The sequence below is a fragment of the Tamandua tetradactyla genome, chromosome 18 (assembly GCF_023851605.1).
Source record: "Tamandua tetradactyla isolate mTamTet1 chromosome 18, mTamTet1.pri, whole genome shotgun sequence".
NCBI lineage: Eukaryota > Metazoa > Chordata > Mammalia > Pilosa > Myrmecophagidae > Tamandua > Tamandua tetradactyla.
In genome coordinates this window covers 62,094,599-62,119,590 of record NC_135344.1, presented here as the reverse complement: position 1 = coordinate 62,119,590, position 24,992 = coordinate 62,094,599, and the positions used below count along the sequence as shown (strand labels likewise).

Below are 24,992 nucleotides of genomic sequence, written 5' to 3'. Positions count from 1 at the left end.
GGATGGTTTCTGGCATACAGTTGACAACTGATAAACAGTCATTGACATATGGGCAAAAAGGCTTGAACAAGTGTAATTCCAGAAGAAATAGAAAGGAGGTGGTGGTAAGGTAAATTCCAGTAATAGAAGTAATACAGACAAACCAATCAGGTTTCATTAGAAAAATGTAACAAACAGTAAAATAAAATATATCAATAGGGTAAGGCATCTTTAAGGACAGTGTTTGAGCAAGGAATGACCTAAGCAGTAGGAAGAATGACAGAGTGCTTAAGTCCCTATGAATTAAAATAATCTCTCATTTCAGCTCTCCTAATTGGTCCCCAATACGCTGTATTTACTCCTCAAAGACCTCTAAAGTTAGTAGGCTAGACTCCATAGTTACATTCTCTACTTTTAGTTTTAGATATGTTGTATGGGTTCATAAAGCAGAAATTGTTATTTAAAAATTAACACTGCTTGTTTACATTTTGTTTTTTGTAGAATATCATGATTAAAACTTAGGATTCAGACAAACTAGGATGCCTACAATAAAAGAAGCAGACAATAACAAGTGTTGACAAGTATGTAGAGAAATTGGAGCCCTCATACACTGCTGGTGGGAATATAAAATGGTACATCCACTTTAGAAAACAGTTCCTCAAAATATTAAATATAGTAAAAAAATATTAAACATAGAGCTCTATACGACCCAGAAATTCCACTCCTAGACACATAGGAGAAATGAAAACATACATCCACAAAAATGTATCCAAATGTTCATAGCAGCCATTATTCATAATGAGCAGCTGCTATTCACAATAACCAAAACATCTGGAAACAATTCAAATGTTTGCCCACTAATTAATGGATAAACAGAATGTAATATACCCAAACAATGGATTATGCATACATAAAAAAGAATGAAATACTGACACACGCTACAATATACATGGATGATGCTAAGAATCCAGTCACAAAAGACCACATATTAGATGATTTCTTTATATGAAAAGCCCAGAATAGGTAAATCTATAGAGATGGAAAGTAAATGAGTGGAGGTCTTAGGGAAATAAACAGGTTCAAAAAGTTAAAAGGAAGAAGGAAAGGATGTTGAATGGTCTAGAATATATTCTAGTCAATCCCCTCTCCTTTGCTGGCCTCCACTATGGTTTGAAAAGTTTACATACATGCTTTCCCAGCCTCTCACTCAACCAGGTGTGGCCATGTGTTCTAGTCTGCTAAAAATGCCAGAATGCAACACATCAGAGATGGATTGGCTTTTAATAAGAGGAAATTTATTTAGTTAAAAGGGTATTTAGTTTTATTTAGTTAAAAAGGCAGCTAGCTTTCATCTGAGGTTCTCTCTTACACAGGAAGGCATAAGGCGATCTCTGCTGGACTTTTCTCCAGGCCTCTGGGTTCCAACAGCTTTCCCCGAGGTGATTCTTTTCTGCATTTCCAAATGTCTAGGCAGAGCTGCAAGTGCTGAAATGAGGTATGCTGAGCTGCCTGGGCTATGCTGCATGGAGCTCTCTCTTTTAAGCTTCCCACGAATTAAATTAAACATCACTCATTGAGGAAGGCACTTCCCTTAGAGACTGCAGATGTAATCAGCCATAGATGAGTCTCACAAACTAATCATTCAAATCCACAGCAACAGAACTAGGCACCATCACCTGGTCAAGTTGATGCCTGAAACTAACTACCACACCATGTAACACAGTTCTGGCCAATGACTATAAGTGCAAGTCTTCTGGGACAGCTTTCACCTTCCCGAAAGGGCAAATGTGTTCCCCTTTTACTTCTCTGAACATGAATATGATGTTTGGAACTGCAGCAGCCACCCTGTGTCTAGAAGAACTAGTGACCCTGCCAAGGACAGAGTGAAAGAGAAAGTGCCTGGCTCTTTGAGGACACTGAAAGCCCCTGCACCAGTTCTGACCTGCCCACATGGAAATTTCCTGTGATGTGAAATAATTAAATATCGTTATTCCTTCAGTTGCTGGTAGATAGGTTTCCCATAGCTGAAAGTATTCTTAAATGGTCCAAATGTTGTGAGTTCAATGTTCTGGAAAGAGTGAAACAAAACAGTTCTAATTTTTCCTACTAATGTGTTCACGAACTTATCAAAAATCACATTCTAGAGATTACTTTCTGGCCCCTTTTTATAGATAAAAAATTACAAAGAAACAGTTTAAAATGGTAGAATTTATTTTAATACAATATTATCTATGTATGTACATATACTATTTTAAAAATAAGCATGTAGATTATAATCATTATAAAACATAAGTCAGCTCTAATTTAATATTATCAGAGTAAAATAGCATGTTCATAGTCAGTCTAACATTGTTGCAATTGCCTTTTTTACAATTTATTTTATTTATTTTTTCCTTTATTCATTGCAATTGCCTTTTAAAGTTAGACGACAGAGAAGATTTAGTGCACTGTATTTTATCTAATTTCAATTTTTATGTTCTCATCATTAGGTATAAATACCCTTAGGAATGTGCCAACTTATAATTTACATTCAAACAACTAGTTTTTAAAGTACCATTAAATCATCTAAATTAGTCATCTAAAATATACTAGTCTAAGTTAATACCCTGAGGAATTAAAATCTTTTTACATAATAGTTTTGGTTAGGTGCAATTTCATGGACATACTACTCTATTTAAGGTCATACTTGGTAAGGCATAGTAAAAATAAAATCTACATAAGTAACAATCTAATAATATATTTAATTTCTTGCTACAAAGTTGCTTTGTTTACCCAAAAAGTAGTTTTTGCAAGTCATTCTGGACCTCTTCACCCACCTGCTGGCTTATATGCTTTAAATACAGTACTTAAATTCTGCGCACTAGCTGAGCTGTCTTTAAAATGGTGGCTCAGACAAAAATGCATCTGAAGAACTATACGTTTGAGAGTTCATGTCCATGCTCAACCATGGCCTGTACAAACTGCTTGAAGACACGATCCATGTAGGTGGATTGCCTTGGCCAGAGTCCCTCCAGAAAACCAATATGGCCTCCGTAAGAAGTAAGGACCAAAGCCACATTAGGGTTTTGCTTAGCAGTTTCTACTGGAATAGCTAGAGGTAAAAGTGGGGAGTAGAGAGGGAAGAAAGAGAAAGAAATATAATCATCACGACTTTTCATTTGGAAAAGTATATATATTCATCATTTCTAGTCACTATAAACCCAAAACACCATTATACAAATAAATATTTGTAATGAGTATGGCTAAATGGAAAAAGTCTAATTTATGATAACATATGCTTAAAAAATTCATGTTTACAGTCACGTACTGGATTACTATTTTTGAAAGAATCAAAAAGAATAATTTTGTGTTTAATTGTAACACAAAAGCTTAAACTCAGCTTTGTTTTGAGAAATTAAAGAAAGACAATACAAAGAATGGTGCATACTCACATATGCTACCAAACTCCCACCTGTTATGCAAGGGTAAAAAATAATCTTACCATCTTTGGAAGTTATAAATTCACATATGATTTTTTTTTTTGTAAGTTGTATGGCGGGGTCCATTTCATGATTTTTCCATGTGAGTGTCCCATTATTGCAGCATTTGTTTGTTTGTTTTGCTTGTTTGCTTTTTGGGGAAGTGAATGGACTGGGAATCGAACCTGGGTCTTCAGCATGGCAGGAGAGAATTCTACCACTGAACTACCGTTGCACCCCCACATATGAATTTGATTAACTCCACCTGAAGTTAGATTCCTGAAGCCACTTAGCGGCTGTTACTAAGGATCCAAAATTATAAATATGATCTATATAGCAAAAAAGATATAGAATAAAAAAAGGAATAAAATATTTCCAAATAGTAGCAATGCTATCATTGTATGGTGAAACATGGGTAAATATTTTTCTTTTTCTTCCTTTTCTGCATTTCTATTTATAATGAGGAGAAAGAACTCTTAAAAAAAATATAGTTGCAGTATTTAATATAATTTGCTAGTAATGAAAATTTTTTTCATATGCTATAAAAAAACTGTCCTGAATATAAAGTTCATGCTAAGGATATTTATTAAAGTTGTTGTATTAATTTATTTTTTCTCCCATGCTTAGTGTTTAGAGTGTGAATGTTTTGATCTATAATAGATCACAACCTGGCATGGGTTGTGTCTTGATTCAGGTACTGTCAAATCTGATCTCCCTAATTTGATAATGTGGTAGATGCAATAATCTGACTTCACATCTTGGGCCGGGTCATAGGAGTAAACTCATTCACTCAGTGTAAGCTCTTCCTATCCCATTCCTGTCTAATGAGGGAAAAGAAGCTGACACATTATATGAGAACCAAGCCCCCTCTGAGACAGAGTTGCTGCAGTACACAAATTGCTTGTTTAGACGATGCTGTAAATTTGACCTCTCACAACTTTCTCCAAAGGGTAATCTTAGATACCTTAAAATCAAAGACAGCAAGCCAAGTCCTGCCCAAAAGGAGCCCTTAACTCAAATCCTTAGCCAGCCACATCAACTCAAGGAAGGACACCTCAAGACAAACAGCTCTTATCTGGGAATCAGGTAAGGGAGCATAAGGGGAGGTTAAACAACTCATAAAGGGCTTAGATTTAAAGGCTTCATTTGCCTTTAATGTAATTATCAGTAGCCCCAATTTCACCCTGTGGCTACACTAAAAACATTTCTAACACTGATAGAGTCATATCAGAAGAACAAAAGGCTGTGCCACATTTGAGTCATGTGAAAGATGCTGGCTGCTTGCCCCCTTAGGCAACAAACAATTGTCTACTATTTCAGTGTGGCAAGACTATTTTAAGGACTTGGGAAAGGGCAGGAAATAAGCATCAACCAAGTGGGTCAAGTTATATGTTAGGAAATTTTATTGGTAGGAAGTGTAAAAATGGATGGAGAAATACTAGACTTCCTTAATCCAAAGAATGTAAGCTAAACAATCACCATGTAATTCAACTGACAAAACTTGCAGTTTCATTTCCTGATCGGTGGCCAAAGGCCAAAATCATTCCATCTATCTAAAATTATTTGTGATTAATCATAAACCACACAAATAAAATGAAATCCCCTGGAGGTATGATTGGTGGTTTTTATTTTTATACTTTGGGGATTTTCTGACATATTCACAATAATGTGTTGTGTTGGTAGTTAAATTTTTTTTTAAATGAAGAATTTTAGGAAAATGTTTTTAAAGTACTTAGGGAAAAGAGGCTTTATAAAATGTTTTGTGAAACTTCATTAGAAAAAAATAAGAGGTCACATCTACTGATTCTTAAGATAGTACGATTATTTCTAATCATCATATATTGCTTCACTATATAAATAACTGTGTGTATATTGCTTCACTATATAAATAATTGTGTGTGTGTATATATATATATATATATATATATATATATATATATATATGTTACCAAATCCTGTATTTCTTGAATTAAGAGAGCAGAACAGTTCATTTCAGCATAATTTTCTTTTTACAGTGTCCAGAGGGAAAGCAAAGTTTTCTCCCTTCGGATATGACATTACAGTTCTGATTTGGGAACACACACTGAGATATTCAAGGTCTTCACATAAATTCTCAAGTTCTCTTATAGGTCAAGAGGTGGCAGGGGGCGGGGGATGAGGGGAGATTAAACTCTTTCTGTATAGGAACCTCATGAAGAAAAGGCAAGCACTTTTTTTTTTTTTTTTATTGCATGGGCGCTGGGAATCGAACCCGGGTTTCTGGCATGGCAGGCGAGAACTCTGCCACTGAGCCAGTCACACTGCCCGACAATGTACTTTTGAGGCAAAGATACTGTAGGACAATCTGTTCAAAGAGTGGTGCATTTGTTAACAAGGAAAGGTTATAAAAATTAGACAAAGTAAAATACTGAGAGTCTTAATTTTTCTGAGAATTTCACAGTATTCTAGATAAGGTGCTGTTAGCACATTTAAGAAGTGAATCAAGATATTTAATACTGTGTTATGAGTACATAGTTACTTTTTCTATTTATCACCTGGTAAAACATTTTATGAAGTCGTTTTAATTTCTTAATACTGTTATCTTCTTAAAAAGAACAATATTTTAAAAACAGCTCATTCATGTCAAAGTATATAAAAAGATGTTAATTTTACCATGACTTGGTGAGAAAACATCATCCACAGAATTAAGACACAATACAGGAATTCCTACTGATTTAAGTCTTCGATTTGGACTGGCATCAGTATAATAATCATCAAGGGTTTGGTATCCAAATATGACTGATGTGAATCGTTTATCAAACTCTCTGATGGATTTAGCCTGAAAAATAAAAACAAATTATATTTATTCTTGGAATCAAAGAGGAAATAAAAAAATAGATGCCACTGCTGTTACCACACAGAGCAAGAGGAAGAGCGGGAGCCAGGAGGTAGAGGAGGCGGAAGAGGTGTTGACAGGGGCATTGTCAGAATTTAAACAGAACACACTGCGTATGTCTACAAGCTAGTGGTCCTTGGTTCAGAAGGCTGGGGAATCTGCTCTGACAGCTCAGTTTGTCCTGGGAGTGTGCCTTGACTGGCTAATGTTGACTCAACAACAGAAGATTCCTACAGAAAGCAAGTTGAAGTAGATTGCCAGCTGTGTACGTTCAAAATCCTGGATACAGCAGGAACAGAACAATTTACAGAAATGAGAGGTTTGTATATGAAGATTAGTCAATGACTACATTCTATTACGGCTCAGTGACTTACAGGACTGAGGGAATGGATGTTATGGGTTAAGGATACAGAAGATATTCCAATGATTCTGGATGGCAATAAATGCAACCTAGAAGATGAGCAAGTAGTTGGCAAAGAACAGGATCAGAATTTAGCAAGACAATGTAACTGTGCCTTTTTAGAACACTTTACAAGTCAAAGATCAATGTCAATGAGATATTATGATCTTATCAGAAAGATAAATGAAAAAAACATCAGTGGAAAAGAAGATTAAAAAGAAATCATGTCTGCTTCTCTGGACCCACAGTAAGCAACAGCTCTGAGCCAGATTATAGGAATGAACTGTCACCTAACTGGAAAGCGCAACAGTCCAGAATTCAAAAACTAAATCTGAAGAGGCTTCTCCTGTCTTATAAATTATATGAAGAACTTAGATCTTATGTGGGTTTGTACAAGTTCCCAGGAGAATAAAATTGCTCTGTATATATATCTTGGAAAATAAAACAAGAGCATTTCTCCTTTGCAATAACAGTTTTAACAGATGTGAAAATAAACTTGACTCTAATATGATTACAAAAAAGAGCATGAATATCTTTCAAATGTTAGATGTTGCAACTATAATCAAATGATTTCAGTGACCTTTTTATCATGATTTTTCCTTATCAAGCACTAAAAAGTTGAACCATTACACTTTACATCTGTAATGACATAGATTATTAAATTTCCCCTAAATTCTTTGTGGTGGATAACTTTTTCGGAGTCATTGGTGTCATTTTACATTTACAAATTTTGTAATACCATTCTATCTTTATATTTTAATTAAAATTGTGCATAATGCTTTGGAAACTGGGACTTTTTTTTCTTTTTTTATTAGAGAAGTTGTGGGTTTACAGAACAATCATGCATAAGATCCAGGATTCCATATACCACCTTATTATTAATAACTTGCACGGTGTGGAACATTTGTTACAATTGATGATAGCATACATTAATAATTGCACTATTAATCTACAGTTCATGGTTCAAAGTTTGTATAGTATAGGTCAATGAATTTAAAATTTTTCTTCTGTTGCCATATGTTTTAGTTTGTTAAAGCTGCCAGAATGCAATATACCAGAAACAGAATGGCTTTTAAAAGGGAAATGTACTAAGTTGAAAGTTTACAGTTATAAGGCTGTGAAAATGTCCAAATTAAGACACCAACAAAAGGTTACCTTCACACAAGAAAAACTGATACCATTCAGAACACCCTGTCACCTGGGAAGACACATGGGGAGACCCTGCTGGGGTCTCTGGCTTCCGTATACCTCTCTCAACTGGGAAGGCATACGGAGGTATCTGCTAGCTTTCTCTCCTCATTTCATCAGGCTTCCCAGGGGGCATTTTCCCTCTGCATCTCTAAAGATCTCTGGCTGTGTGGGCTCTGTCAGCACTGAAGTTTTTTCCAAAAGAGGTCCCTCTTAAAGGACCCACCTTGAGTGGGTGGGTCATATCTCCACAGAAACAATAAAAAATCTCCCACTCAGCAACACTAAATGAGGATTAAAGAACATAGCTTTTCTGGGGTACATGGCAGTTTCAGACTGGCACATTCCACCCTCTGAACCCCCAAAAGGCATATTCTTTACATATACGAAATACATTCATTCCATCGCAATATCACAAATCCTTAAACCATTTCAGTAACAAACAAATATAATAATAAAAAGTACAAAATTTCATCAAAGTCAGCTACAGACATGGAGTGTCCTAAGGCAAAATTCTCCTCTGGCTCTGGACCTGTAAAACTCAGAACAAGTTATCTGGTGCCAATATACAAAGGAGGGAAAGTCATAGGATACATATGCCCATTTCCATAGGGAGAAATTGGAAGAAGCAAAGGGGTGACTGGACCCAAACAATTTCAAAAACTGGCAGGGTAAACTCCATTAGATTTCAAAATCTGAAAGTCATTTATTCTCAGAGGTTTAGGAAGAGGCAGTCCCACCCTTTCCAAGGGCCTATGCAGTGGCCCAACTCTCTCCAAATGCAACCTTGGGAGACAGTAAGAAGACCGTCTTTTTCTTGGCTCCACCCTCTCTAAGCAGGCAGCACATGGGCTCTCTGTCATCTCCGGGGCATATGCTCAACCCCTCCTGAACAATGGGGTGGCAGCCAGGCTCTCCTTAATCCCTAAAGAATGTACTCTACCCTCTCCAAGGCCTGAGGCAACACAACCCTTTCTGAATATCTAGGTGGAAGGTCTACCCTCTGCCTCTGGGGCAATCTCACCCTCTCCAAGTGGATGGGTGGGTCCACTCTTCTGGCTTCAGACCTCAGCTCCCGATGGTTTTACCACTGAAGTTATTTTTCCTTCAATTTGTCCCTTTTCTGTTCCTTTTAGTACAGACTGGCAGTGGGTTCTGTTTATACAGATCCCACAGCACTCTTGTTGGTTTTCTATGTAGTAGACAAGGATCATAACCATCAGACAATAGGACTTTCCACAAATCCTTCGTGGGTAAAAACTATCTCCAATTCTTGCTTGTCCTGTAATGGCTGAATGCTTCCATGTTTGGCCAAATCCTTACATGGGGCACTATTCTCTGGGGTCTCCCTTTCTGGAAGCCCAGAATTTTTCAGACCATCAACTTCTGGTTTCTTTGTACCCAAGAGTTCAGTTCTCAGCTTATCTTTTTCCTGTCACATTTCACTATAAGCTGCAAGGAGAAATTAGGCCGCACTTTCCACCTTTAATTTAGAAATCTCATTAGGTAAGTATCTCAGATCGTGGCTTTTAAAATCTGCCTTCCATCTAAAACACAGTAGTCAATTTTGCCAGATTACTTGCCACTTTAAAACAAGGATTGCTTTCTTTCCAATTTGCAGTAACATGTGTATTATTTCTGTCCAAGGCCTTATCAGAGGTATGTTTAGAGTCCAGATTTCTACCAAATCTCTTCAAAGCATTTTAGGCCTTCCTCATCAAGCTCCTCACAATTCTTCCAGAATCTTCCCCTTACTGCTTCAAAAAGCCATTCCAACATGTGGTATTTGCAAACTGCAGCACCCTACTTTTCTAGAACCAAAATCTGCTTTAGTTTGTTAAAGCTACTGCAATGCATTATACCAGAAACAGAATGGCTTTTAAAAAGGAAATTTATTAAGTTGAAAGTTTACAGTTATAAGGCTGTGAAAATGTCCAAATTAAGGCACCAACAAAAGGTTACCTTCACTCAAGAAAGGCTGATACCATCCAGAACACTCTTGTCACCTGAGAAGACACGCAGCTGTGTCTGCTGGAGTCTCTGGCTTCTAGACAGCTCTCTCAGCTAGAAAGGTACATGGTGACATTTGCTAACTTTCTCTCATTTCATAAGGCTTTTCCAGGGGTGTTTTCCTTCCGTATCTCCAAAGATCTCTGGCCGTGTGTGCTCTGTTGGCACTGAAGCTTTTTCCAAGAGTTCCCTCTTAAAGGGGTCCAGTAAGGAACCCCACTTTGAATGGGTGGAGACACATCTCCATGGAAACCACTTAAGCAAAAGTGACCACTCACAATTGGGTGGATCACATCACCATGGAAATAATAAAAAAGATCTGACCCAGCAATATTGAAAGAGGATTAAAGAACATGGCTTTTCTGGGGTACACAACAGTTTCAAACTGGCAGACCATATATACAGTCTAACATTTCCCCTTTTAATCACATTCAGATACATATTTCAGTACTGTTAATTACATTGAGAACATTGTGCTACCATGACCACCATACATTACTAAAACATTTTTATTGCTCCAAATAGAAACCCTGTACACTTTAGGTGTTAGCTTCCCATTCCCTGTCCCCACTCTGTCCCCTGGAAGCCTATACTCTAGATTAATATATAGTTAATACATAATTATTTCAAATCAGTGAGATCATACAATATTTGTTCTTTTGTGTCTGGCTTATTTCACTAAACATGATGTCTTCAAGGATTATTTATGTTGTCACAAGTATCAAGACTTCATTCCTTTTTATATTATTATGAATAACATTCCATAGTATGCATATAGCATATTTTGTTTATCCACTCATCGGATGATGGACACACTTGGGTTGCTTCTATCTTTTGGCAATCGTGAATAATGCTGCTACGAACACTGGTGTTGCAACTATTAGTTGGAGTCCCTGCTTTCAATTTCTTTGGTTATATTCCCAGTAGTGAGGTTGCTGGGCCATATGATAGTTATATACTTAGTTTTCTGTTGAACCACCAAACTGTCTCCACAGCGACTGCACCATTTTACACTGCCACCAAAAATGAATAAATATTCCCATTTCTCCCCTTCCTCACCAACACGTGTAATTTTAAATGTTTTAATAGCAGCCATTGTAATAGGTGTGAAATGTATCTCACTGTGGTTTTGATTTGCATTTCCCTGTTGGCTAATGATATTGAGCATCTTTTCATATGCTTTTTGGCCATCTGAATTGTCTTTAGAGAGATGTCTATTCCAGTCTTTTGTCCATTTTTACATTTTTAAAATTTTTAAAAATTTTATTGATAAAACCAATCAACATACAATATGAACATTCTTTTTTTATCACAAAGTTGTATATTCATCATCACATACATTTCTTAGAACATTTGCATCAATTCAGATAAAAAAAATAAAAAGAAAACAGAAAAAAATTCATACATACCATACCCCTTACCTCTCCTTTCACTGATCACCAGCATTTCAATCTACTAATTTTTTTTAACATATGTTCCCTCTATTATTTATTTATTTTTAATCCATGTTTTACTTATCTGTCCATAAGGTAAGTAAAAGAAGCATCAGACACAAGGTTTTCACAATCACCCAGTCACGTTGTGAGAGCTGTGTCATTATACAATCATCTTCGAGAAACATGGCTACTGGAACACAGCTCTACATTTTTCAGGCAGTTCCCTCCAGCCTCTCCATTACACCTTAACTAACAAGGTGATATCTACTTAATGCGTAAGAATAATCTCCAGGATAACCTCTCAACTCTGTTTGGAATCTCTCAGCCATTGACACTTTATTTTGTCTCATTTCTCTTTTCCTCCCTTCAGTCGAGAAGGTCTTCTTAATCCCTTGATGCTGAATCCCAGCTCATTCTAGGATTTCTGTCCCGTGTTGCCAGGAATGTCCACACCCCTGGGAGTCATTTCCCATATACAGAGGAAGAGGGCGGTGAGTTTGCTTGTTGTGTTGGCTGAGAAAGTTTGCCCATTTTTAAATTGGGTTGTTTTTCTTTTCACTGTTAAGTTAAAGGATTTATTTATATATTCTGGATAATAAACCATTATCAGATACGTGGCTTCAAAATATTTTCTTCCACTGTGTAGGCTGTCATTTTACTTTCATGATAAGGTCCTTTGAGGAGCAAAAGATTTTTATTTTGATGAGTCCCATTTACCTATTTTTCTTTTGTTGCTTGTGCTTTGGATATAAAGCCTAATATGAGGTCCTGAAGAAGCCTCCCTATGTTTTCTTTTGGAGGCTGAAAGTTTCAGCTCTTATATTTAGGTCCTTGATCCATTTTGAATTCATTTTTGTATAAGGTGTGAGGTAGGGATCCGCTTCCTTTTTCTTTTGATATGGAGATCCAGTTTTTCCAGCACCATTTGTTCAAGACACTATTCTTTCTCAATCGAGTGGTCTTTGTCCCTTGTCAAAAATTGACCATAAATGTGAGGGTTGATTTCCTTTATTTGAATCATCTATAGTTTATTCAATTGCATCTGTTGTAAGGGTTGATTTCTGAGCTCAGTTAAATTACTTTGGTCTATATTGTTTTTGTGCCTGTACCATGATGTTTTGATTACTGTGGCATTATAATAAGTTTTAAGATTGGGAAATGTGAGTCCTCTAGCTTCATTCTTCTTTTTCAAGATGGCTTCAGCTATTTAGGACCCTTGCCCTTCCATATAAATTTAATGACTATCTTTTCCATTTCTGCAAAGAAGCCTGTTGGAATTTTGATTGGGACTGTATTGAATCTATAAATTACTTCAGGTAGGATTGACACCTAAATGATATTTAGTCTTTCAATCCATGGACACGTTATGTCCTTCCATTTATTCAGGTCTTTATTGATTTCTTATAGCAATGTTTTGTGGTTTTCTGAATACAAGTCTTTTAAATTCTTGGATTTGAAAGTGAGATCAGGATATGAAAGGGTGCATTTTTCTTCATGTTTTTCCTGTTTGGTGTTCTCTGGGCTTCTTGAATATGTATATTCACATCTTTTGCTAAGTTTGGGAAGTTTCCTGTCAGTATTTCTTTGAATATTCCTTCTACCACTTTCTCTCTTTCTTCTTCTTCCGGGATTCCCGTGGTGCATATATTAGTAACTTGATGTTTTCCCAGAGGTATCTTAGACTATTTCTGCTTTTCAGAATGCTTTTTCCTTTCTACTCCTCAGCCTGTTCATTTAATTGTTTTATCGTCAAGTTCACTGTTTCTTTCTTCTGCCAGCTCCAATCTGCTCTTGAAACTCTCCTGGGAATTCTTCCTCTCGGTTACTAGTCTTTAACTCCAGTAGTTTTCCTTGGTTCCTTTTTATTTATTTATTTTTGCATGAGCAGGCACCAGGAATTGAACCCGGGTCTCCGGCATGGCAGGCAGGAACTCTGCCTGCCGAGCCACCATGGCCCACTCTCTTTGGTTCCTCTTTAAAATTTCTATTTCTTTACTAAGATTTTCTTATTGCTCATTCATTGTTTTCCTGATATCCTTCAGTTATTTCTGTTTTCTCGTCATCTCCTTGAGTATTTTTTTTTCTTTTTCCCCTGAGTATTTCTAAGATCACTTTTCTAAAGGCTTTGTTTGCTATGTCCACATTCTAGTCTATTTTGTTGGTTTTTTTCTGGAATTTTATCCTCTTCCTTTGGATGAGCCATCATTTCCTGTTTCTTTGTTTGTCTTGTACTCTTTTGTTGCATACAGCTCATTTTAATATTTTAAAATGTTACTGTGGGGTTATTCCCTGAGACGTCTGTTTCTTGCTTCTATAACCAGCTGGTGATAAAACAGAAATTTTCTTGAGCTGTAGCCCTCCTATCAGGAAGGTCTTACAAGGTGAATGCAATGTGCAGGGTCTGCTCTGTCTTTTCTGAGCCCATGTCTTGTGCTGGACTTTTGCGTGTTAGTTATCTTGGAGTTGCCCCATTTACAGGAGTTTGGTTGTATACTCTGCTTCCCAGGAGAGACTTTCCTCTCCTGAGTGTTTGAAGCTGACTAAGCCTTTGCCCCAGACAGTGTGACTCTATAGTTTTTTATACTCCGTTAATCATCTCTAGTTGCTTTGACTGAAGAGTAGATTCTGTGAGGAAGGGCACACACCAGAGAGGACTTTCCCAATAATTTTTCCCCAGCCAAAATTGGGCCAGTGACCCACAGAAGAGGTGCAGAACAACTTCAGAGTGCCCTGGGAAGAGGGTCAGGAGCTTGTTCCACAGCTCCCCAAAGTTGAGCTTTCTTGGCCTGCCCAGCAAATACAGCCCTTCAATAACTGTCCCCCACTACCTAGATAGAGGGTAGCATCTTTAAGTCTCCTACACTGCCTCCTTTGTCTGGCACAGGTTGAAACAATGGCTCCCCTCAGAGCCAGACCCCCAGTGATTTGTAGTTGCTAATCAAAAGCTCTGATCAGCGATCAGCTATACCCACCCCTAGTCTTGTGGAAGAGATTTTTTTACATCCCTTTCTGCTACCAGTGAGGTAGGGTCTGGATACCAAGGCGGTCTGCTGTGAGAGTAGGGGATGGGTGCTGGTAGTCACCGTGTGAATTTGCTGGTCTTTACTATAAGTTACTACCCTCTTCCTTCCACTTTTCCCTGGAATGCTGTATAGTGTTCTACTGGTCTCTGGAGTTTCAGAATAGATGTTTCAGACAATTCCTGCCTGTTTAATAATTCTTTTTGTGGAAGGACTGTGACCTGGTGTTTCCTACTCTTCACCTTTTTACAATCCTCTGGACCATGGATCTTTTATAGGAAAAAAACGGGATAACTGATTTCTATGACTTTCAAAGCTGAAATATGTAATATACCAAATCAACTCTGAAAAAAAAAAGTGTTACCTAAAGTTTCTCTCCTACCTTCATGACATGATCCATGTCAATTTGTTTTACAAACATATGTCGGTGCCTGGAACAAAAGAATTTCAAAAGTAAAAAATTAAGGTATTTTCTACCCCAATCACACACTTAAAATACATAATGATTAATAATTTAAACAGCCTAGCACAGGGCACATGGGGTACTCAATAAATATTTACTTAATCAGACAAATGAGGAGTACAATGATGTTTGTCTTGAATGCACTGTTTTTTTTAATTGCTAGACTGAAAATTGGAATTTACATTTTTGCATGCTTACTTTTGAAATGTTAGTCATTTTTCTTGTTTGACCAATTTTTTTTACAACCAATATTTTCATTCAAATCATCTTCATTCTTCTTGAATTTTACATTCAGTGACCACTCGAATAACTGCCAATATGACAATTCTTTAGTATTTTTAGCAATATTTTATAATTGACTACAATATAATTTATACAGATTTAATAATCTGTAATTTTGCTAATAGTTAAGTTGAACCCAATGTTTAATGTCAACTTTTAGGATAACTATAGTTTTCAATAAGTCATGCACAAATTAACTATACTTTAAATTTAAAGTTTATATTTAAATGTATCAATTCACTTAAAAAGGTATGACAACAGTTATCAAAATATAAAGAGAAACTTCTCTATGTCCTCTGCTACATACCACTTTAACTGTCAGGAGATACCCAAAAAATTCCAAAAAAAACTAATGCAGAGATGATATATCTGTAATCTAAAAACTGTGGAGGTTAAGACTTCAAAGTTTCTAAAACATACTGTGCTGGTAAGCACACAGTATTTACAGTATTCAGCACTCAAAGCACTTGATATATTGATGAGAATAGCAACAACTAGAAAATCCAAGAAAAGAGACTACCCTGTTACTTAATGCATTCCATACATTCCATGCATTTTTTAGGTTTTGAGAATAATTTAGAACAATGATCCACACAGTGGGGTGCACGTAACCTAGTGGTTTTATGAGACAATTCATTGAGGGTATTGAAAAAACAATGTGACTTTTATCTGTATTTTTAACTTAAACTTCTGTGTATGTTTATATTTTTACAATATAAAGAATATTTTTGTACAACAGTATAAGTACATATAATGTATAAATAGATATGTATATAGGCGGTGTTATGCTTTTAAAGTTTTTACTGTTCAGGCATATAATCCAAAAAGTTTAAAGACAATAGGTTTTAAAGATGACTCACTTATTAACTGAAGACTGGAGGCAGGTTGTCAAATAGTAATTAAAAAGCAGCCAGTTCAGTGGTTTCTCTAATGACTCTGAGCAAGCAAAAGTATTCCAACCAACTGAAAAAGTGACAGCTGCCCTCAAAGGTGTTTTAGGCCCAGTTTTGCCCAGGTAATTTAAAAGCAGCATTCTAAAATGAGAAGAAACAGGAAAGTCAGTGATTAACTTATTATATCTCTCAAGACATCCCATTCCAAACTATGAACTTCACACTAATGATGGAGAAGAAAAACAGAAACCACAGCTTAAGTCCTTTATCTTAGATAAACAAGCAAGTGTCTTCATTCTTGCCTTACATTCACATAATTATCTTGAGGTTAACTGTGTTGTGAATGGGACAAAGCTCACAATTACTACTTATATACACATTCTCCTATGATGTAAAATTTAAGAGACATACACTGTAATGGGTTTTTAAGCTAAGCTGCACATTGGAATCACCTGGGAAGTTTGAAAAACTACCACTGAGGGTAAGCCTCAAGATCAAAGGCTCAGATTATTAAATTGGGAGTCCCCAATCTTGAGACTTGTCCTTATGAAACTCACCCCTGTAATGGCAAAGCTAAGCCTACTTATAACTGTGCCTAAGAGTTACCCCCAGAGAATCTCTTTTGTTGCTCAGATATGGCCACTCTAAGCCAACTCTGCAAATAAAATAACAACCTTCCCCTCTATATGGGACATGACTCCCAGAGGTGTAAGTTTCCCTGGCATCATGGGACATGACTCCCAGGGACAAGCCTGGCCCTAGCATCATGGGATCGAGAATGCCTTCCTGGCCAAATGGGGGGAAAGAAATTGAACAAAATAAAGTTTCAATGACTAAGTGAGTTCAGAGTCTGAGAGGTCATTCTGAAGGTTATGCTTATGCAAGCTTCAGCCAGATATTGCAAATTGCCACAGTACACCAAGTCCCAACCAACAGTATTCCTAAAAGCCCTAAAAAATACCCTGGGCTGTATCTAAGACTCTATAAATGTTTCACCTAGTAAGCTTATTATTTCAGAAACTTACGGCTTCCAGATTGTTCCAGTGTCAGATAAGCTCTGAAACCCCAAGGTACCAGTCTCTCCAAGAATATCAACCATTTTCATACTTCTACCTCATTGGCCAATAACACTTTCCAGCACAAAGAAGTTAAAGTGATCAATGCCTAAATATTCCTGAAGATTGAGAGAATGATTAAATGAGAGGGAGGAGGTATAATGAAGAAATTCGGATTTAACAGATGATTATGAGCACTGACTCATTATATAGATATTTCTTTTTAGTTTCTAGAGTATTAGAATAGGCAGAAAGAAATACTGGAAATTGTTGAGCTGTAATACAGTAGCCCCAAACTTGATAATGATTGTATAACTATATAGAAAAAAAGTTGGTTGCATATGTCTGTAGGGATCTACTTCTGGATGTTTTATTCCGTTCCACTGATCTGAACATCTATCTCTAACAATACTACACTGCCTTAGTTAACTTACCTTTATTGTATGTCTTTAAATTGGGTAGAATGTAATACTAGGGCTCAATAAGTGAGAGATAGGGGTATGGGATGTTTGGAGTTTTTTCCTTTTTATTTCTTTTTCTGGAGTAATGCAAATGTTCTAAGATTGATCATGATGATGAATGAACAACCATGTGATGATACTGTGAACCACTGATGGTATACTTTGGATGGATTGTATGATGTATGAATACATCTCAATAAAATTACATTTGGGGGAAAAAAGAACTACCATGGATGCTTGGCTCTCAACCAACAGATTCTGATTTAGTGGGTCTGGCTGGGTGTCCTACTAGCCTTCACCCCAGTCACAAGTCTCTAAAGGGCTCCGTAGTCTAGCTTTAGGCTTCCTGAGTTGTGGCAGAGCAATTAGTGCTAAAGTAACTGATTACTCTTTCTAATCCTTTGTATTATGTGTCTTTATATTCTAACATTTTCCTTCCTCTTTTGCTTTATCAATTTTTCTAGTTCTGAGTTCTATTCTGGTTAGAGGTTCAAGAATTGAGTTTAATCTAATAACAATGTCAGAAATCTAAGTTTAACACTGACAACTAAGAGTATCTTAAATTCTGTTTCCTATATTTTCTATTCTTTATTTCCCCAATTATCCAAGTTCCAAAATTGGAGAAATGGGTAAAAATTCACCTTCATTATTTGTTCCAACTGAAGTGACTTGTGCATGGATATAAGGAGTGTTAGATGACCAGTGGAAATTTAGTTTTTGAAAACGGTTCTTCCTAACAACTGTACTATTTACACAATAATGTAGTATTGTGGTTCATTAACTAAGCCACTTAAAGGATAATGCTTAAGCCTCTGCAAAGGTCCTAGCTTTGGTGGGCCTGCTCTTTGGCTAAACGTTTGCTAGAGCTGAGAGGCTGGTACAATGAGGAAATTGGAAGGGATGGGAGGGAAAACCTCAGGAGCAGGGAGGGCTAGGAGAAGCAAAACCAACTTGGTAGGGATAATTCTCAGTTATTACTCAGGAACAAAAAAATGACAAGATGTTAACCCAAAAAAACTTGTTTTACTTACAGAGGACAAAGGCCATTTTTTTCACCAGTAACAGTAATAATAAAAACACAAGGAAAAAATGAGCTGGAGAAGGACTCATGGATTAAGAGATTTTAAGAGGTATATCAATCTGAATGTATGAATCTTATCTTTACTCAAACTGTAAAATCAATCATTCAAACAAACAGAATTGGGGAAATGTAAACTGGGTCTAAATACCTGATGATATTAAGAAATTATTGTTAATTTTGTTTAGGTGTAATATGGTAGTACGGGTTGCTGTTTTTACTTTTTTTAAAAAAGAAATCCTTCCTTTTTGAGATACCTAGGGAAATTTTTTATAAATAATATTTTAAATTTATTTCATAAGAATCAGAGTTGGGGGGAGATACTGATAAAACAAGATGATCCATGAGTTGGTAATTACTGAAGCTGGGAGATGAGTATATGAAGGATCATTATACTCTTCTCTTTACTTTTATATATATTTGGAGTCTTTAATATCTTTTTAAAGCTTATTCTAACTCTTTGGAAGACTGGAATTGGGTCTAAAGCAGCAAGGGTTTCAGTTCTGACTCAAAGCAGATATTTGGCCCCAGGCATTACAACCCTGGGGCACTGGGCATAAGGATGTTCAATAGATAATGCTTTTGTCTGTGGCATCTTCAAAAGGCAAAAAAAAATGTGTCAAGCTGTCAAATATATCCCCAAATAGTAAACCCCACTTGAGAACGTGTCACAACAATTCTAGGCAACTAGAGAGGGTGATTCCTTCAAGCAATTTACAACACATTAATATTCAAACAGCTGCAAAGGTTATAATGGTCAAATTTCTGCCTTCAGGCACTGGAGGCTTCAATGCGACAGGAATAGGATTTCCCAGGAGTTTCTGAATAAAGAATCTGGGCCTGTTTATGTAAGGTCTGGCCCTAAAAAAAAAAAAAAAAGTCAAGAATTTATATTATTAAGGGAAAAAAGATCAGCTGCCACCCTCTCCTTTAAGGTTCACATTATGGCATCAGGAAAGAGACATTTAATTCTGTTCATTAAGCACAATTTAGAGAGTTTTCCTCGATTTTCTGCATTGATTCAGATTTCTTCCTTTAGTAGGTCAAGTGAGACCTTCCATGCTAATGTAAGATGCATTCTTTTCTTCTTAGTTTTATGTTTATCAGAATCTAAAAAGCTGTGGTTAAAGCCTGGTTTTCAGAGTCACTTGAATTTCAAGTTTGTCTTCAAGTAAATATACTGTTAATATGTTTTAAAAACTGAAATGACGTATAAATAAATTACAAAATTAGAAAAAAATGTGTCCTATCTCGAGTGTTTGATGGTTAAAAAAAAGTTATTTTGGACAATGGTTTAGGAAATATAAAGCATAATAAAATGCCAGAGAGTACAATTTTTATCTCTTTAAGCTCACCAGCACTAGAAGGCAAGCACACACATCTACGCCTCCCAAATAATTATGAGTAGAATGGGCTTAAATAAAAACATGGCAAATAAAAACTTCCAATAAGCCCAAATGTAACTGCAAGCACTACAAATTATAATATACGTACACTTAAAATAACAACTGGAGTGCAGGTTAACACAAAATTTCACAGCGTATAATCGAGGTTTCCATGGTAAGCTCACTTGACCAGCCACAGAACAAAACAAAACAAACACAGAAAACACCTGGGAAACCACAATTTTGAAGGCCACTGCAGTTGGAGGGAGCAATAAGTGATTATGTCTATGAGTGGAGGGATGACAGTGATGGTACTAGTTCAGCATCCTGTGGGCCAGGAGAATGAGTCCCACGGATGGCTGGAAGGATGCTCAGTGGGGAGAAGCTCAACATGGCAACTGCTGAAGGATGGAAATCAAATTCACGGGGTTCAGACAAGTTTTCAAGTTCACAAAACCTCAGATGTTGAGGGTCTTTTATACTTTTCACACAAGGACCAGGGGTCAAGGAAAATATTAAAATTCAACAGAATTAATTTCTTCATTCATTCAACCATATGTGGTGAAATATGATAAAAATAATCAAGCATTCATTTAAAAATGTCTATGTAGTTTATAGACCTCTGAAAGAGGCAATCAATAAGACTACTTCATTGTTGGATATTTTAGGAAGGGAAAACCTTACCCTCCCATTGATACCCCTGCTGCCAGAAAAGGCACAGAAGGGTACAGGCCGTGTACATGGTGAATGACTGTTTCCAAGTCTTCAGTGTTAGCACAACAGTAAGTCCTTGGCGTCTGCAGGCAGTGACAAGTAAAGCACAAGAATTAAAATTTGAGGTTAATGATTTGCACAATGCAGAAATATAAAAAAGGGCAATGGGTTATTTGAGAAGACATTTGTGTGCATTTATTAGTAGTAAAAACAATTTCTCATTTATGTATCTTGACACATACGGGACATTTAAGGTCAACATTATCTGAGTTGGATAACAAAAAGACTGAACGTTCAAGAAGAGCTTTACAGAAATGGGGTAAGACCTATACAAATACTTTAAACAGATAGAAAGGCCCATACTCAAATGTGTTTCCAGTCTAACAAGAATCGAGTCAATTTAAGAGAAAAATTCCTTTTTTTTAACAAGTTCCTTTTTTTAACATGGGCAGGCACTGGGAAACAAACCTGAGTCTCCGGCATGGCAGGAGAGAACTCTGCCACTGAGCCACGATGGCCTGCCGGATAACAAGTGTTTTTAATAAGACAGAATCTTATATTCAAAAAGGCCAATGTAATTCATTTTTTTAAAAAACAAACAAGCAAGTAAGAAAAGTAAAATGCAATCAAGGATGATATAAAGGCTTTCCAATGGTGTCACAAAAAATCTTTAATAGTGGTCCAATTTCACGTAGGAAACAGTTTTCTCTACCATAGGTGCTGTCTGCCAATCGAGACAAAGCACTATGTAGTATGATTAACTAAATATTTTTTTCAATAATATATCCATATAGCCCCAGCTGTGCCACACTGCAACACATACTTAAGGTGCTAAAATACGTAGAGCTGCTTATGCCCTAATACATAATGCATTAGAACAAATGGTTTTCCTCTGACTTCTTCAATAAGGCCTGCTTAAAGCAGAAAACTTCACAGATCCTCTCTGCAGAATATATGTGAGATAAAATGATCAGAAACTTAGTAGGAAAGGGATCTGGTAACATTACTCTAATAAAAAAAAATACTGAACCCAGTTAATCTTCACCACATCAATTTCCATGTACTAATAATAAACGATGATCACAATAGGAAGGTTATGTGTCATCTACCCTTCAATCACTAAGCTGAACTACAATTTTCAACACCCCCTCCAGTTAAACTCATTGCTTCGACACTGCTTATTGCCTACTGTTACCTTTTTGAGTTCTATAAATATGGGTCTCTCCAAAATACAAATGTTTACCTAACAGCATTTATGATAACGACCAACATTTATTGAATTACTAACTTTGATCTGAGAGGAAGATGTTATTATTATATATATTTTATAGATAGAGAAATTGAGATTAGAGAGGTTTAATAACTCCTGCAACATCTTAACGTAAGTCACTAACCTGAGATACTCAAAAAAATACTTTGTGTTAAATGCATTTTTTTGAGGGGGCTGACTTCAAAATCGAATGTAACTATTACATTTGATATCTATTACCACAATGTTCACAGGGACTGCAGAATTTGTCACAGCATTTAGGTGAAAAAAATCATCCTTTCTCAGTATTTCTACCACATGTGCGTCATTCAAACCATGTAGCTTTAAAATTTCTGAATTATTTATCAACAGTTACTAACATCTCTTGTTACACAGGCTCTAAATAAAGTATGTATGCATATGTACGTACACATGCAGATAGACACACACAGTTACTGGGTCCAAGAAAAATAGCCTATGGAAAAGTATTGGGATCACAGACTCTTAGGGCCAGGAAGGACCACAGACATCACCTGATTCCTTAATTACACACAAGGTCCAGCAAAGGTGGGTAATTTGTCAAGGTCAGAGTGTTGCAGAGCCTGGTTTATATGCTTGTCATAAGCAAACAAATTCTTATAAAGCACTAGGGCTCCATAAGGTACACAGTAAATAAATATCTGCTATCCTCAGATATAGGAGCTCATTTTACCCTAAGTGTTCTCCTCCAACTTAGTAACATTAAGATCAAAACTAATAATACTGGTATGGGTTAAAAATTGCCAGAACGCTGAGCAAATCCAGAGCCTTCTCAACAGCACGTGCCTCCTGTGCTGCTCCTCCTTAACGTCAGGAGGCACCATCTGGGTTCTCCTCTTGCCACTGGCTTTCCATTGCCTGCCTAGTTCCTGCCGTTCTTCCCACCACCCCAAACGTGAGTCTTCATCTCCATCAGTTCACTTTACGCCCGCATCTGCTTATGCTCTAAAGGTCTCATCTACCCCTGTTGCTTCATCAACCACCTCAACCCAAAGACCCAATCTAAATCTCCACGTTCTTACCTTCATCCTAAGCTCCAGATCCTGATTTCCAACCTCGGGTAGGCAGCCTCACTGTAATGGTCTACTAGTTCTTCCAACTCAAATTGCCCAAAAGTGAATTCTTCTATCTCTTCATGAAAAAAAATCCAGATAACTCCCCATTTTACTACAAATGACATCTATGTTTTCCTACTTAAAGCTGTAGGTGAAATAGGTGCAGTGTTTCTTTGAGGTAACAAAAAGTTGGGGTAATGGATTTTGGTGACGGTAGCACAATATTGCGAACATAATTATTGTAATTGTACACTTGAAAGTGGGTAAAATGAGAAATTTCAAGTTGTATATATGTCACTACAATAAAAAGTCAGAAAAATAAGGATAAAACTGAAGATACATTGTCTTCTCTCTTTCTCTAAACTGTATAACTGATAAAATGCCAAGTCCTGTGGCTCCTACTTCCTTAGCATCTCTTGCAGGAAATACAGGCAACCTATTCATTTCACTCTACTAATGGCCTGCTAGGCTGGATTCTCCCAGAAGCATACCCCGAGAAAAGGATGCGAGTGCAAGCAGTTCACTTGGACGGCAATACCGGGAAACAATGGTAGGGAAGTGGTGCAGTGAGTCAGGGAAAGGTAGGACACTAAATAAAGAACATATAATTAAGAAGTTTTATGGCTGTGGGCAACTGGGACTCAATCCCTTGGGGTACACTGGGAGGTTGTGTAGAACATGGCTCAAAATTATCCCAACCAAGCGACAAGGGCTCTGGGTTATTTATTCACCAGTTCCCTTCAGCCACTGATGGAGGATATTAGCTCCCAAGCATTTCCGTTCTGCTCTGAACACAGGTCCAAAAGCCTCCAGTGGCTGGAGAAGGCCCCCAGGTACATGCAGTTGGAAGTCTTCAGGTATGCATGGGAATGGTAAGTAACAAGGAGAGGAGGATGTGGCACCAACTGTCTCTGCTACCGGGTCCTGTTTACCTCTGACTTCAATTGCTGCAATAACCGCTTCACTGGTTAACTCCTTATCTTTCTCCACAGCAGTCCATGTAACTACATCCCACTCACTGCCCATTAATCTTCTTAAAGAAGACTTCCACCTCTAATCATGACACTCTTCTATTTGTCATCCTTCACCAGCTCCCCAAAGATGACTGAACTAAGCGCAAATTCTTCGGCCAAGTATTCAAGGCCCTCAGCAATAGGATGCCAAGCAAGCGTTCCAGCTCTGTACCTGACTCTTTCTCTTATATGTACTGATTCACACAAATGGGGTACTGATGCTCTCTTGCCTCTAAGACTTCTTAATATCCTTACCACTAGTATACCCTACATTAGCCACGGTTCTTTCACCATCAGCTCTGCCTGTTGAAATCATGTCCCTTATTCAAGGGCTATCTTCAATGTTGCATTCATTCAACAAACTTTCATTGAATACTGATTACATGGCAGGCTGCAGGTAAGACTTGGTCGCTGAGCTCCAGGACCGCACAGCCTTTCCCACATCTCCACCTAATTGCCTGGTTTAGCCTGCTCCCTGCCCTCATTGGCCCATGTGAGTCTCTCTCTAGAACTACCTTACTTCTATCTCTGATAGTTAACGAACCCTTGTTGAATTGAACTGAAACACACAAGACTGAAAGTGAGATGACCTGTTTGATAAAGTCTGATATGCATAACTATATGGTATATCACAAAACCTCTTGCCCCAAAATAGGCTCCAAAAGGAAATCTCATATGCCTTCCTTCTTCATAGGATCTAGAGTCAGAAATGATCGGGGCCTACAGGATTCACCCAGACAAAGCAAAGACACCTACGGGGGCAATAGACTGAATTGGTAAGCACTGGAAAGATTTCTTCAGGCCTGGAGATAAAACTAGTAGTTTTTAAATTAAAGATGTTACAATCACTGCTCAGTTGTTAGGGCCACTAATTCAATCAACAGCTGTCCTCTTTTTCTGTGCTTCTAAAACAGAAGAAGATTAAGCCACACCTAATCC

At 37.1% G+C, this 24,992-nt stretch overlaps 1 protein-coding gene across 7 annotated transcripts in view; it reads right to left on the bottom strand.

Moving 5' to 3' along the window:
• Positions 1-2,181: 2,181 nt before the first annotated feature.
• ABHD3 (abhydrolase domain containing 3, phospholipase) overlaps positions 2,182-24,992 on the bottom strand; it is a 118,790-nt gene continuing 95,979 nt past the window's right edge. For 6 of the 7 annotated variants that reach the window (XM_077135814.1, XM_077135815.1, XM_077135816.1 and 3 more), the window contains 5 exons: positions 20,668-20,780; positions 15,972-16,145; positions 14,749-14,797; positions 6,090-6,255; positions 2,182-3,070 (listed from right to left, as the gene is read on the bottom strand). In XM_077135814.1, the coding sequence (XP_076991929.1) occupies positions 2,892-3,070; positions 6,090-6,255; positions 14,749-14,797; positions 15,972-16,145; positions 20,668-20,780 (681 nt within the window). In that variant the 3' untranslated portion in view covers positions 2,182-2,891. The remainder of the gene's footprint in view (positions 3,071-6,089; positions 6,256-14,748; positions 14,798-15,971; positions 16,146-20,667; positions 20,781-24,992) is intronic. The other variant, XM_077135819.1, reaches the window with a different exon arrangement.